The following is a 14823-nucleotide window of genomic DNA, read 5'->3' on the forward strand; positions in this document are numbered from 1 at the left end:
TTGCAGATACTGGCCACAATCCAGTGATGCTGCTCTGTAGGCACTTTCAGAGCTCTACAATTACTGGGAATGGAAATGAAAGGCATCTTATATGCTTGCATTCGCCATAGTTCACACTGAGGAACCTACACACATGCAGGTCTCTGGATCTTAGCCGTGGGCCACATCACAGGCATTTGGCAAGCGACAAGCAAATGAGGTTTGCATTTTAGATATTGAAGTGCAAGCTTGGGTTTTTGCAGTGCCATAAACAATAACACAGACCCAGTAGACTTGTGATTTGGGTTAGTGGTAGTCAAATGGGCCCAGCTTCTAAACAGGATTTTTACAAGGGACGGCAGCATGTCAACAACCACAGTGCAGATTGGCTCAGAGTTCATTAACCTGCTCTGTTTGTCCAAAATTTGAACTTCCTAGCTCTTAACGGGAGTTTAAACAAGCAATCCTTGTGGTCTGAAGCAGGAAGATGCTACTGCAGATGCTGGGCACACTGCAAGCTTGTTTTTTTCTTTTCTGTTTAAATAAATATATTGCTCCAGGAATACAGCTTGGTACAAGCTGATCCAAATCACTGTGGCAGCTCCTGAGTCATTACACCCCCAATTAGCCAAGGAAGCAACCTACAGAAACAGCCCCCGAACACCTGGCTCCTTTTCACTCTAATGATCTGTACACAAGTTAAGGGATTCAACGTTCTTCCGTCCTGCCCGGAGATTCCACGTATCGCTATGCAAACATCAAACCCCCGTCTCCCTCCCCAGAGCCCACCCTCAAACTACAGGTGCAGGTGTAGTTTCTGTAAACAGCAGAAAGCAGAATGTAGCTGAGGTCGTGGAATCTTCAACAGGATCAGTCAATGAAGAACTACGGCTAAAAGGCATAGGAGGAGTAAGAAATTTCCAAGTACTGTATGCCACTGAAATCTTCCTTACTCACCACTTCCTCGTTCTTTTCGTCCAAACAATGAGTCTCATAGATTAGGAAAAAAGAGGGACCAATGGGTATATAAAGGCTGCAGTTTACTGTTGCCTCTTTGTATGCATTTCAAATACTTTTGTATGTGATTCTTTTTCTTGCGATTCTATTTGTAAAATGCCTAATAAAGGTTTGATAGTAATAATAATAATAATATAAAGGCTGCATACACAGCATATGTTGAAAAGCACATTGTTTTCCCCAAATAATCTTAACAAACTACAGCTCCCAGGATCCTTTGCAGGGATATGCGAACCCTTTGCTTTAAATGTATGCTCTGGGCCCTGTGAGGAACTTCCTTATTGGAAGTTGGCTTTCTGACCCTTAAGCAACCACGATGCCCAAGGAACACAACAGGGGAATTTCAATCGCTTGTGGTTGGCTTATGTAAGTGGAGGTGTTAGCATTCAGGGACATACTGGGGGTAGGGAGGCAGGGAGAGATGCATGCCAATCAGGACATTAAGGACAAAGGAAACAGCTTGGAGATGGAGAGCAAGGAGTTGAAGGACCACCTCCAACCTGCTCTTCATCCAAACTTCTGGCAGGTTGAGACTAGCTCGATGTTTTTTGGGCTTCCCATGCACAATGGGACACTGGTGCTCCCGATGACATCAAAGAAGATCCTGGGGCATATTCATAATTAGCACAGGGAACTGGCCATGCTACAATTCGATTCTGGAGGGATGGTGGGCTCCTGGCATAAACTGGGTGTGTGTCCTGAAATGCCCCACAATTATCAGAAGCTTCTCGAGTTGTACTTTCAGAGCAAGGTAAAGGTAAAAGTAAAGGACCCCTGGACAGTTAAGTCCAGTCAAAGGCAACTATGGGATTGAGCACTCATCTCGCTTTCAGGCCGAGGGAGCTGGCGTTTGTCCACAGACAGCTTTCCGGGCCATGTGGCCAGCATGACCAAACCACTTCTGGCACAACAGAATACCGGGACGGAAACGAGAGTGCATGGAAACACCGTTTACTTTCCTGTCGCAGTGGTACCTATTCATCTACTTGCACTGGTGTGCTTTCGAACTGCTAAGTTGGCAGGAGCTGGGACAGAGCAATGGGAGCAATCCGTTGCAGGGATTCAAACTGCCGACCTTCTGATCGGTAAGCCCAAGAGGCTCAGTGGTTTAGACCACAGCACCACCCACGTCCCCACTTTCAAAGCACACATCCACAGGCTTTCACATCCAGGTAATCTTTTGGTGCCTCGTACAAGGCCACAATTTGGTGCCCCCCCCCCAAATGGATCTTCTCAATTATGGATCTTCTGGATTTTCTGCCCCCTTGGCTCAGTGCCCTGTGTAGGGGAACCGCCTGCACTGCCCTACATCCTGCGCTGACACATGCAAGTCGCATTGGTTTGGAGTTGCACGCTACTTCCAGCATGGGGCTGCTCCCTGAATTGTGATTTCCAACTCCCAATGGCAAGCAGTTCCCTGTGATAAATTCTCCCTGCAGAAAGAAGCCAGCTGGAGCACCTCATCTCCTGGCCATTACAGAAATCCAACAGGTCCGAGAGATGGAGATGCCGAACTTACAGACAGACAGATGAGTGAACTCATCAACAGTATTCTATAGAATCGAAGAAGTGTAGCGTTGCACAGCTCAGCAGCAACAACAAAACCTCCTTGAAATTTCCTAGAATCTAGGAATCTGACTCATTTTCTATACACTTCACACGCTTATAAAACTGACACTTGGCAAGGATGCATCTGAAAGAGAAGCGAAGGGTTTGCTCTCGTCAAAGAAAACAGGCTCACCTTGTCAAAAGCAGGATAAACAGCTCGGATTTCTGTCAACCAGCCATATGGCATGTGCCCCACTGGATATGTAGCTGTCAGAATTGCCACCGCCTATGGCAGAGGAGGGGAGAGAGAACACATTACAGGTCAAATCCTTGGAAATACTTGTACGAGTTGCCTCTCGCTCAAGATTCACATACAGTGGTGCCTCGCTAGACGAATTTAATTTGTTCCACGGGTCTTTTCTTATAACGAAAAATTCGTCTAGCGAATCCCATAGGAATGCATTGATATATTTTTTTGCCCATAGGAACGCATTAATTGAATTTCAATGTATTCCTATGGGAAACCGTGATTTGCTAGACGAATTTTTCATAAAACGAATTCGTCTAGCGAGGCACCACTATAATCCTATGAGATATACCAGTAACATTTTAGATGGTCAAGCAAGCAAATGGTTCTTGCACAGTAGAGACAAAAAAACTAGCTTATGATCTCTCTCTCTCATTTCTTCTTTGTTTATTGTTACCTTTCCATGATAAAATAATAATGGTATTGGTATGCCATCTTATATAAAGCATTTCCTTTGTATGTGAAAATGTTAACAGAGAGGGTTGTTTTTTTTAAAAGGAATAGGCTGAGCTCTCCTCAGTATTATATGTAGATATTAATCCTAAAACCAGAAAAGGAGGGAAACAATTTAAGACAATTTTTAGCTCAGCTCTCTGCCTTCACCGAGATTACTTGGTTAACCATGATTAGCTTCAAACAAAAGTTTGCAACCAGCATCATTAAATGACTTGCAAATCCCAGGTTAAAGCTATTTGTTTGTTTAAAACACTTCTATACTTCCCTTCACCTAAGCTGGTTCCAAGTGGTTTACACAACTGTGTCACAGAAATGAAAATGCGCAATTAAAAACAAAAGCAAGTAGAGCCCTGGGTGTGTCTGCGGGTGAGTTAAATATGCGAGAAAGGGGGGGAGAGCCTCCCCCTCTGGCACATCACTTTCCCTGAGTTTAAAGTCCTCCACAAATTTGAGGATGAAGTTCTGAAGCAGGAAGAAGCAATCTCATCCAATATGGGGTGCTATGCAGTTAGGCCTGTAAAGCGAATAGGAAGCATTCCCAAATATGAAGCAATTCCGCTTCAAACCTCTGTCCTCAAACTCTAATAGTGATAATGGTCTTGAACATGAAGGGGCACAGCCTAGCGGTATGGCCCCACTGCCCCATACCTGCCTGCTTACACACAAGCAAAAAGAGCGCCTGAATTGTGCTTAGCAGAGATAACCAACAAAATTTGCTACTGCAAATGATTTGCAAAGGTTGTGTGCAACTAGGACCTCATCACTGTGATTTCTTTAAAAAATGCACTCCTCTATTGATGTTGTTGCACTGTTAATACTAGATGAGTGGCTTTGTAATGTGACACTGAAACCAATGATTCTTTGATGAATTCTCCCTAATTGTAGGTGTTGTTATGCTCCTGTTTGTTTTACAATTCAATAAATAAAGAATTATCTTTAAATGCCCAGAACCTTAAAGGTTGAGAAAATAGAAAAGAGTTTTGCCTGCTGCTCAAAAGATAGCAGTGTTGGCACTAGGAGACAAACCATAATTATGAATTATGGTTCATAGCACGAATACAGTTGCAGAGCGAACACTGAACAATGGCTAGCTTCAAAAAGTGAGGGGGATTTGCACAGAATTATGCTCAGGGAGCATGAGCTCATGGCACATTTCCAATTTCCTAACCATGGATAGAAGATTACATCTGCACTTGGCCAAATCTAAGCCAAATACAGTGGTACCTCTACTTACAAATGTTTCTACTTACGAATGGAGCTCCGTCCGCCATCTTGGATGCAGTTTAGATAGGATTTTTTCTACTTACGAATTTTTAGATAGGGTTGCTTAGACTTACGAATTTTTTTCTCCCAATGCATTCCTATGGGATTTGTCTTACAAATTTTTTTGACTTACAAATGTGTGTTCGGAACGCATTAAATTCGTAAGTAGAGGTACCACTGTACACCACCAGACCAAAAAATCCAGGAACAAAGTAAAGCATGCAAACTCGTTGTTTTTCATAGAGTTCCTTCTTTTCTCCTCCTGCCAAAATCAAGGGCTACTGGCAGCACCAAGTACAGAAATTTGCAGTACACTCAGCTTGTGTGCTGGCAGGCTTATCCGATTGTTGGCTCTGCCAGCGCTTTCTCTTTCAGTGGTGATGCTTTCAGAAACGGAAGCGAAAAGAACAAACGGACAATAGGCCCTAATGAAGTCAGCTATCAGCTGATAGATAATATGAGAGGTATTTGCTTTTGAGTGAATGCATTCTTTGCACTTAGCAACTGAAACCACGTTAAAGTGGTATGCTTAAAATATTAATTGCACAAACATTTCGGACAGTAACCGGAAAATGTGCAATTAAGTATTTCCAAGTGCTTGAACTCTGAAGTTCAACTACACGATACAATTCTATATACTTCCTCTTATTCTACTTTAAATCACAAGCAGAAATCTACATAAAAAGACTTGTCACCTATATGTTTATTAAGTTGTCAGGAATATAATCCTATAATAAGGGTTGTGCATCTTCGGTGATTCTGCAAGTGTGTGGAATTTAGCAGTGAGGGGAAATATACTAAGAATCTGAGCTTCAATCTTTCCAACTCATATGGGCTGCAATGATAAGGTTTCCAAACATCTGGGCAATATTTGGTAAAAACTTACCCCTCCCCTGCATGTACACTCTGCAATTTGTGAGCCACTGCAGTATGGTACGATTATATTCAGTTTGTTTGTCTGTAAAGTGCCTAAAATTACTATATGCTGTATAAAAGAGTCAACACGATACAGGCGCCTTGCTCAAAGCTTGGCAATATGGGAAGGACCAATAATATTGACTTGCCTGCAGAATTAATACCTTCAGGGACTTTCGATTTTCATAAAAGAGTCCCATGCAATTAACCCAGCCCACGTAGTTGTGCTATTTCCATTTATGCCCATGGGATTGTGCCATATTGAGGCAGCTCCAGTGATTTAGGGTATGCATACAGAGGTGTCTCAGAATTTGGGGAGGAGGGTTTTTTTAAAATTTTAGCCAGGTATTACATCTAAATGTTCCTTGCACAAGCTGAAAGGCACTTGCACTAGAGGAGAGTATGCCTTTCCCCTCCACTGACAGTCCGCCATATTTTGAAACATGCCGTTCCCAAAGGTCACTTGACCCTCAGGACCAGGAATCTCCAAACTTCGGCCCTTCAGATGTTTTGGACTACAATTCCCATCTTCCCCGACCACTGGTCCCATTAGCTAGGGATCATGGGAGTTGTAGGCCAAAACATCTGAAGGGCTGCAGTTTGGGGATGCCTGCTCAGGACCAACATCGCAGAGGACATTGGGCAGTGTGGCAGGAAGCAGAAGACAGTTCCGTAAGTGCAACACCATTCACAGTTCTTTGAATCTCGCCCAATAACGTTGCTCACACAAAAGGTGAGTCAGCGAAGAATCAGACTCTAAATGAGTGTCTTTGTTTTGCTTTCTGAGTTACCAAATACTCTGCTCAAGATCTGAGAAACCGGAAAAAAACAGTAATGCTCAGCTAATGGCCAAAGAAAATATGGACAGAATTCTGTTTCTCTCTTCCTTCATGTTTTAAAACAGGCATGTACAACAGGTAGATCGTGATCTACAGGTAGATCACGGGTTGTTCCTGGTAGATCCTTAGCCCCTCTGTGATCTCCTCCCCCCCCCCAAGAAGGGGGAGAACATCAAACAACTTAGGCTTCCTAAAAAAAGATCAACAACTTTGGCCCATCCAACGACAATGGATAGATCACTGCCAGCCTTTTATACTGTGAGTAGATCACAATCTATTGAGAATTGGACGTCCCTGTTTTTAAATAATAATACAAAATCAGGCTCAAATGGCAGTAGTGGGCAGGACAGAAGAATGAGGTTTCGGTTTTTTTCTATCCATGGGGAAAGAGATATGGGGTCTGTGTATTTTGTTAGGTGAAATATGTTTGGAGGGGGAAGAGCTGAGCAGCTTCGATCCACTTTCACTTCCTCCACTCAGGACGGCAGTTGGCTGAGGCTGCTTATGTTTATAAAAGAAAAAACTGCTAAGGAAAAATAATATAGAAGTCGTTGTAGCATCTAGTTTGGCCCTTAAGTCGTGACAGCAGTGAAAGAAAATGCTAGTTTCAGATGCGGTTAGGAAAGATGTTCAGGAAAGATGTAAAAGCCTGCAGGTTTCTTTAATACCCTGGGGAAGTTGACATTTGACAACAGCAGGATGAATTCCTAAAGAACCAGGAAAACGGAGACAGCTGGAGAGGGAACCAGGCCCTCTACTTTTCTGAATAAATACAGGGGAAACCAAGGACTCGTACCTCTGTTGCTGCTGAGCTGCCACCCAGATCTCGGGATACAAAGAGGTTGACGATTGGCCGGCTGATTCTCTGAGTGGCCAAAATTAATGCCAAAGGCCACCAGAAACTTAGCATCTTTTTTATTGTAGCATCTCCCTGCGGGTAAAACGAGAAAATACAGTCCTTGTGAATGACAGCACCTGAACGCAGCCAACAGAATAGCGAAAGAATCTCCTTTCCAAATGTTGGGTAGGGTAAGGAGAAAGAAGAGCAAGGAAACACGTAAGCAGGCATATATCACCAGCCAGTAAGTTAAAAGGAAGATATAGATTGCATGATTTAAATTATTGCAGCACTGGGTTTTCAATTCATGAAACCTAGGTAACAAAAGTACTGTATTGGCCTGAATATAAGCCTCTTTTTTTCCTTCCAAATTCTGAGTGTGAAAAGTTACAAGTGCGGCTTAAATTTGCAACCTTGCAAAAATGGGCTTTTACACTATCGCTGCTGAAACAGACATACGGTAAAATGGAACGGGTGTGAGTGCTTGCGGAATTTTAAGGGAGCGGGGTATACCCGGGTATTGTCTCCCCCTTCCCCTGAATTTGAAAAGGTGTGGCTTATATTCAGGCCAATACGGTACTATCAGCAACTATGGATTTAAGAAGTGCCATAATATTTTTTCAAAGCCATTCTGATATACACTCCTGCAAGGAAGCCTTCTTAAAGGTAATCCTGGCATTGAGCAACTCACAAATGGTCCTGCAACGATCTGTGTATTTTCTTGGATCTATGCTAATCATGCTGACATCTTAAAATAACAGCACAGAACGAAATGTGTGGGGTCTTTAAAAAGCCAGTACTGAGCTGCACTACACTGAAGAAAATACTGTGGTTACAGAAATGGCCAAGAGAGAGGCTATGGCACGAGGATTGCAATCAGCAGAGACAAGGCAGCAACATAAATACAAATTTATTTTGTATAAAATATCAGGGCATCGTCACAGCTTCCATACATCGAAGGATGTAAGAGAAGTAAGTTAAACTGACCGTTAATTGCTGCCAAATGATGAGTATAGAATTGTGGTGGAGGTTACCCTTAGCACAAATAACAACAACAACAACAACAACAGGCAGTGTGTTTTGGGGGTATAAAAGAAGGTGCCGGTACTCATTTATAAACTAAGTTTATAACCTTAGCAACCACTTAGCGGGGTGCGTTGTAAGCCTGTTAAGCAGCAATTAACCTGCGGTAACATTCATTTTCAAAAGCTTCCCCCAGTTGTCTAGCAAATGGAAAGAGTTGTTTTTCAGTTCTGGTCTTTCACATGATACAAGTATATGTGGGCAGATGAGCAAGTAGTTTAAAGTAAATAGGGCCCGTGATTTTTTTTTGGTTCTATTTTGCAATCTTTGTCTTTTTCCATGGAGTTTTCTTGGCAGGGATACTGGAGTGGCTTGCCAGTTCCTTCGTGAAGCTGAGGCTCCAATACTTTGGCCACCTCATGAGAAGAGAAGATTCCCTGGAAAAGACCCTGATGTTGGGAAAGATGGAGGGCACAAGGAGAAGGGGACGACAGAGGACGAGATGGTTGGACAGTGTTCTCGAAGCTACCAACATGAGTTTGACCAAACTGCGGGAGGCAGTGCAAGACAGGAGTGCCTGGCATGCTCTGGTCCATGGGGTCACGAAGAGTCGGACACGACAAAACGACTAAACAACAACAAAATTTTGCAATCCTGGTGTACAGAATGTAATCATATAGCAAGATCGTATCAAAACGTACCCCCATCTCTGGCCCGCTACTATCTGGAATGATATCATGTATGTTTCTGTAGTAGCCCAGGCATAAGGTGGTACATCGGACAAGGGCTCCCATGTACAACGACAAGATAGGGATGAGGAGAGGCTCTCTGCACTCCAAATGACTGTGGAGCAAAATGGCTACGAAAACAACCTTTCAAGAGAAAGGGGGGAAAGAAAGAAAGACTGGTTATGAAAACAAAATTCTGATGTGAAAAACTAAATATTTTTGGACACAATCGTAGTGTTCAGAACACAATGCAATTCTTAGTTATTATTCAGAGGTCTTTGCTGTTAAATAGTTATGGACAGGCAGGAAATACATGTTCAATTCTGGAAATTCTCTGGTCCTCTAATTTCAAGAAACTACTTATTTCGATTTTCTATTATAAAAATTTAGCAGAAACTTCTGAGTCAGTTCCCCCCCCACCTCAATAAACTTGTCTGAAGAAGCCAACGATTTCATTAATTTGAGAGGATAATGAAGACGATAGCATTTTCTTTAGATGTTAGGAGCTTATTCATCAAGGGCTATTTTGGGTATGGCTAGAAGGCAGCCTCACTTAGCTATGAAGCTCACTGGGTAGCTGAAGCCAATTGCTCTCTCAAACGCCACACAATTGTCGTGAGGTTTAACATGGCACGGAAAAACCATGTGTTCTGCCTTTTGCTCTTTGAGGTAAAAGGCCAAGAGAGATGGAGAGATAATTAGTCAAAGTGGGGCATAGATTAATTTTAACAATTGAATTCAAAGGCTGGAGAAATCAAGTCATAATCATAATGGTCCTTTCTTTTGCATTTAAAGAATTCCTTCCAATAGAGAGTTCTTCCCTTTTTTCATTCCCTCTAATTCCTTGAATTAATAACAGTTCATACTTACTATCCTTCGAGTTTACAAACTCTGAAACTCCATCTAGGAAATATGAAACAGCTCACTTTTGCGGCAATTTTAACTTATGGGCCTGACGCTATCCTTCATAATTTTCAGGTGTCTTTAAGGAACCCTGACAGCCCTGGGTTTGTGAACAACAGCGCTGAAAATGTATTTTTCTGGTCACTTAGTTTTCCATGTGTCTGTATTTAATGCACCTGCTGGCATTAACTGGTGTGAAGTATCATTGTGAATTATGCTAAGGGCAGCATTTTGATTTGGACCGCAAAAAAGGAAGCTTGACCATTTTCTTTAGGGAAGTTTTTAAATGTTCAGAAAGAGAACTCACACCAACATTTTTAAGGAATCCCCATTTCCGAGTGCAGTAACTTGCGCTTTTGCCACAAAAGGACCATTATGATCTACATCTATTTTACTATGATCAACATCTACTTTACCGCACAAAAGTTGACAGAGAAAATTTATCTGTTGTGACTTTTCTATCCAAAAGCAATTGTGTGAACTGGCTCAGAGGGGAAGGAAGAACGCCAAAGTATAGCATAAAGCACAAAGACGGTCAAAAGTGGATTTAATAACATCTATTCTGCGGCTGTCTAATGCACAGCAGATTAATTCATACTGGCTATAATGACATGAGAAGGAAGTAGCTTTGCTAGATCCAGCTATTCAGCAACACAATAATTATTATCATATTATCGAGAAATGCGACCCAACTCGCAGTCATTGAGATCCATAAGATTCAACATGTCTTTAGTGTCAACTCTTCAGTCCCCTTGTCAGCAAGCAGATCTATTTCCACTCCATTTCAAAAGGGTCCTATATCAATATATATATAGATAATCTTGCAAACCCAGACTGTTCCAAGCACGGTTATCGTACAGATTTGCCGCGGTTCTTTCTGCAGTAGAAATAGCAGTGACATGAATAAATCCTTACCTGAGCGATGACGTCTGAAATGGAGGCACATCCAACCAGAAAACTGTATTTGTGTTTCAGAAGAATACCTGCGTGGGTCCAAGCCTAAAGAGGACAGAAGAATGGGTGAGGTCCAGTTTAGCACAAGCTCAGCCAATGGGTCTTCTCCTGCTTCTCCTTCCCCCTGCAACTCCTGGCTCACCCTCCAAACCTGCTCCAGAAGGTTGAGGGGCTCTCTGAAGCAGTATTTTGAGTGTATGGAGAATAAGAGAAACTGGAAATATCATTGGGCAAGGCAGGCAAACATCTGCCTGGTCTGGACATCATGACAAGCTAAACTATGGCTTAGTTTCTGGGCCCAATTCAAAGTGGCGCTGACCTATAAAGCCTTACACAGGACCTCAATACCTTAAGGACCGCCTCTCCACATTCAAACTGACCTTGTCATCCAAGGCCCTTCTCTTTGTCCCAACTCCCTGAGAGGTTCAGAGGGTGACAACATGAGAACGGGCCTTTTCCGTGGTGGCTCCCCTCCTGTGAAATGCTGTCCCCGGAGACGCTTGCCTGGTACCATCATTACATATCTTTAGGGATCAGGCAAAAACATTCCTCTTTACCCAAGCCTCTGACCGTTAAATAATCTATGGCTTGATAAATTTGGGCAGAGGTTATTATTATGCTTATTTTATTATCATGCTGTGTGTTGTTGTGTTGTGTATTATGTTTTTACTATTATGCTGTGGAAATTAGGTTCTTAATGTTGCACACTGCCCTGGGATCTTTAGTTAAAGGGTGGTATAAACTGGAAGGAAGGAAGGAAGGAAGGAAGGAAGGAAGGAAGGAAGGAAGGAAGGAAGGAAGGAAGGAAGGAAGGAAGGAAGGAAGGAAGGTGGGTTGCCAGACTCAATAGAGGACAGGACTTCTGTGCCCTTAATTGCCCTGCTCTCTTTTGAGTCTGGAAACCTTAAAGAGAAACCAGCAGACCCCTTGCTTGGAAATTAAACAAAGGGTCTGCTGGTTTCTCTTTAAGGTTTCCAGACTCAAAAGAGAGCAGGGCAATTAAAGGCACAGAAGTCCTGTCCACTATTGAGTCTGGCAACCCAGGAAGGAAGGAAGGAAGGAAGGAAGGAAGGAAGGAAGGAAGGAAGGAAGGAAGGAAGGAAGGAAGGAAGGAAGGAAGGAAGGAAGGAAGGAAGGAAGGAAGGAAGGAAGGAAGGAAGGAAGGAAGGAAGGAAATGGCCAGGGCTTGTGGTTAAAATCTCTCCTCACTAACCTTGGTTACAGCTTGCTTGCTATGAGCGAGGAGACCGCTTAACCACAAACCCCATTTTGAACAGCAGACTTAAGTTAAACCTTGGCTTAGCTTAGTAAGCCATGCCATGGCAAAGCCGGTTGTGAACTCTATGCGCATAGACTTCAATGGAGCTGAAACCCTGATCACACAGGGTTTGGGCTCCTATGGAGCACGTACGTTTCCCCTGCTCGGACTTCCATGTCTAATGTGCAGCCAGATGCTGTTCCTTTGTGGGCAAAAGCCCTTCATGCTCACAGGTGCAGTTAAAAGATCACAAATATATGACGTTGCACAAAGGGGGAACAGGATGACAAAGGATTGCAAACGAGGGGTTGAGATGAAAAAGTGCGTGTATGCAAAGAGGAAATCTGAAACAGTTACGGTAAAGATTATAAAAATAGCAGCTGGAAACAGCAAAATCAGGTCAGGTGAAAAGTCTGGGAGGGAGAAATAGATGTATTTTGACTAACTGCATTAATCCCAAACCTGAAGCAGCTGAGATTTCAGCAGATGTTTGCACTTGGACGTTTTGAATTTGCTCCCCCCCCCGAGGAATAAACTATCTCTTTTTTAAAAAAAATAGAATGTATCTTTTAAGAGATACATTAAGTCAGTGTTTCTCAACCTTTTTTGGGCCACGGCACACTTGTTCCGTGAAAAAAATCACGAGGCACACCACCATTAAAAAAGTTAAAAAATTTAACTCTGTGCCGCCCTATATTATAATTATGACTGTAAGAAACACTTGCCAAATATTGCTTTCCGGCGGGTCAGTGTTGTGTATTGGAGGCCACCAGGCTCGTTTGCACTGAGCTTTGGGAAAGAGGAGGAGAAATATTGCTTTCTGGTGGGTTAGTGAAAATGCAAATCGCCCTTCTCGTCGCCGCACGTCGCGGCACACCAGCCAGCGTCTCGCGGCACACTAGTGTGCCGCGGAACAGCGGTTGAGAAACGCTGCATTAAGTATCTTGCTAACCGCTCCCACCTAATAACCACTTGCCCAAGAAGTGACAGAAAATTTATTTTTCTAAATGAAATTGAGGACTGTATAGTCAGAGGCGCAGTTCAGATATCACACTAAACCATAGTTTAAAATGTGCAGATCATGCTGTTCAAAAGTTCCTTCCCCTGCTTCTACCACTGCCATGCCACAGACTAAACAAGCCACAGTCTGGCTTGTTGTGCCATCCAAGGATAGTAAACTAAGTTGCAGACTCACCATGGCATCCATGAATGGGAAGGCTGCCAGATACAGGAAGGCCTTGCGTGTTTTACTTCCCACCGATTCATCCACATGGTGCAACTTGTTAATTATGTAGTACCCCAAATCACTGTATGCTGCAAAAATAAATAGAATTGTTTGGGGTTTTTTAAAAATCACATACCTAACGCACCCAGGTCTGTTTTGGGTGGTTCAGGATAAAGAGGGAGGAAAAGAGGGGAGAGGAGGGGCAACTAAGGCCACGGATCTTAATGGGCTGCTGTCGTAAGCCAATTCAACAATGATTCTAGCAGTAGGGTTACAAGAAGCTTTGTAGGTCAATAATATAAATTATTGCTAAGAATAATTTTTAATTTGTTTATTCAATACATGGATTTAATAGTAATAATTATCATAACAAAGGCAATATTAGAGAGTAAGTTGGAAAACCATTAGTCGAGGAAAATGAAAGTCTAAGGCTATGGTAGCCAGATGTGGATTATGTTATACGGTATATAAGTCGGATGTTATATCTCAAAATATGAGTAAAAACCAATAAAAAGTATTATTATTATTATTTTTAAAAAATGATTCTAGCGGGTGTACTTAAATCCATTTGCTTTAAATCACATCAGCTTCTTCTAGACTAAGGCTGCAATTCTAACCCCACTTACGCAAGAGTAACTCCCATTAAATTCAACAGGGTTTTACAGTGCAATCCTTACAAGATCTACTCAGAAGTAAGATAGCCTCCTGTGGCAGAATGGGTCCCTATGTCTGGCTGTTCACCAGGTTTGAGCCCATACAGGGATAGCTGTGAGCAGGATTCCCGCGGTGCAGGGGGTTGGACTAGATGACCCTCAGGGTCCCTTCCAACTCCACAATTCTATGATTCTGTATCATAACCCAGCAAAATTAAATGAGGTTGCATTAATGCTTTTGTTGTACTTTACACTGCCCAACCCCTTCCAGCCTCTCTCTCTCTCTCTCTCTCTCTCTCTCTCTCTCTCTCTCTCTCATTAGAAACCTTGCTTGCCTCGGTCTGTACAAAAAACATCACTCTTTCTCCAACCTTGGCTCCCAAATCTGGCCTCCCATCTAGCGCCAGGGTAATTAAAACCACCAAACTGGGATTAAAATATACCTAACAAGCAATAGTTTGCAGGTCAATGTATTTTCCAATATGCTGCTATGCACTGGGAAATTTTAGACATATTTCATGGATACCAAAACTCACATAAGCAAAATGGCCCTGCACTATAATGTAGGTAGAAAGTTACCATAATATACTGTACACGTTTTTAAAACTTAAAACACACACACACAACCTTTTTGTAGGAAACACTGGCAACTGCTGACAAGCACCATGAAGGAGGATAAATTGTGACTCATTCGGTGAGTCAGAAACCATTACCTGGGGTTGTTATGTTGCTACCTACAAGCACCCATGAATGTCTTCTAGGTGACTGCTTGCCAAGTTCCATCACAGACCCCCTCCTACTCCCTGATGTTTTCCATGGATTACCCTGGGGCCAGCTCTTTCACTTTGTGCCACAAGGGAGACAGAGGCTGTCCCTTCTTGAATGCACTGGCACGCCTAGAGGACTTGGGGAAGTTA

The 14823-nt window shown here is 42.8% G+C and overlaps 1 protein-coding gene across 6 annotated transcripts in view; it reads right to left on the minus strand.

The window, feature by feature from the left end:
- Positions 1-14823, minus strand: part of ANKH (ANKH inorganic pyrophosphate transport regulator) — a 124232-nt gene that overhangs the window by 18248 nt on the left and 91161 nt on the right. For 5 of the 6 annotated variants that reach the window (XM_035126335.2, XM_035126333.2, XM_035126339.2 and 2 more), the window contains 6 exons: positions 13224-13342; positions 10732-10815; positions 8887-9057; positions 7121-7255; positions 2738-2830; positions 937-969 (listed from right to left, as the gene is read on the minus strand). In XM_035126335.2, coding sequence (XP_034982226.1) covers positions 937-969; positions 2738-2830; positions 7121-7255; positions 8887-9057; positions 10732-10815; positions 13224-13342 — 635 coding nt within the window. The remainder of the gene's footprint in view (positions 1-936; positions 970-2737; positions 2831-7120; positions 7256-8886; positions 9058-10731; positions 10816-13223; positions 13343-14823) is intronic. The other variant, XM_035126338.2, reaches the window with a different exon arrangement.

The sequence above is a fragment of the Zootoca vivipara genome, chromosome 8 (genome assembly GCF_963506605.1).
Source record: "Zootoca vivipara chromosome 8, rZooViv1.1, whole genome shotgun sequence".
Lineage (NCBI taxonomy): Eukaryota > Metazoa > Chordata > Lepidosauria > Squamata > Lacertidae > Zootoca > Zootoca vivipara.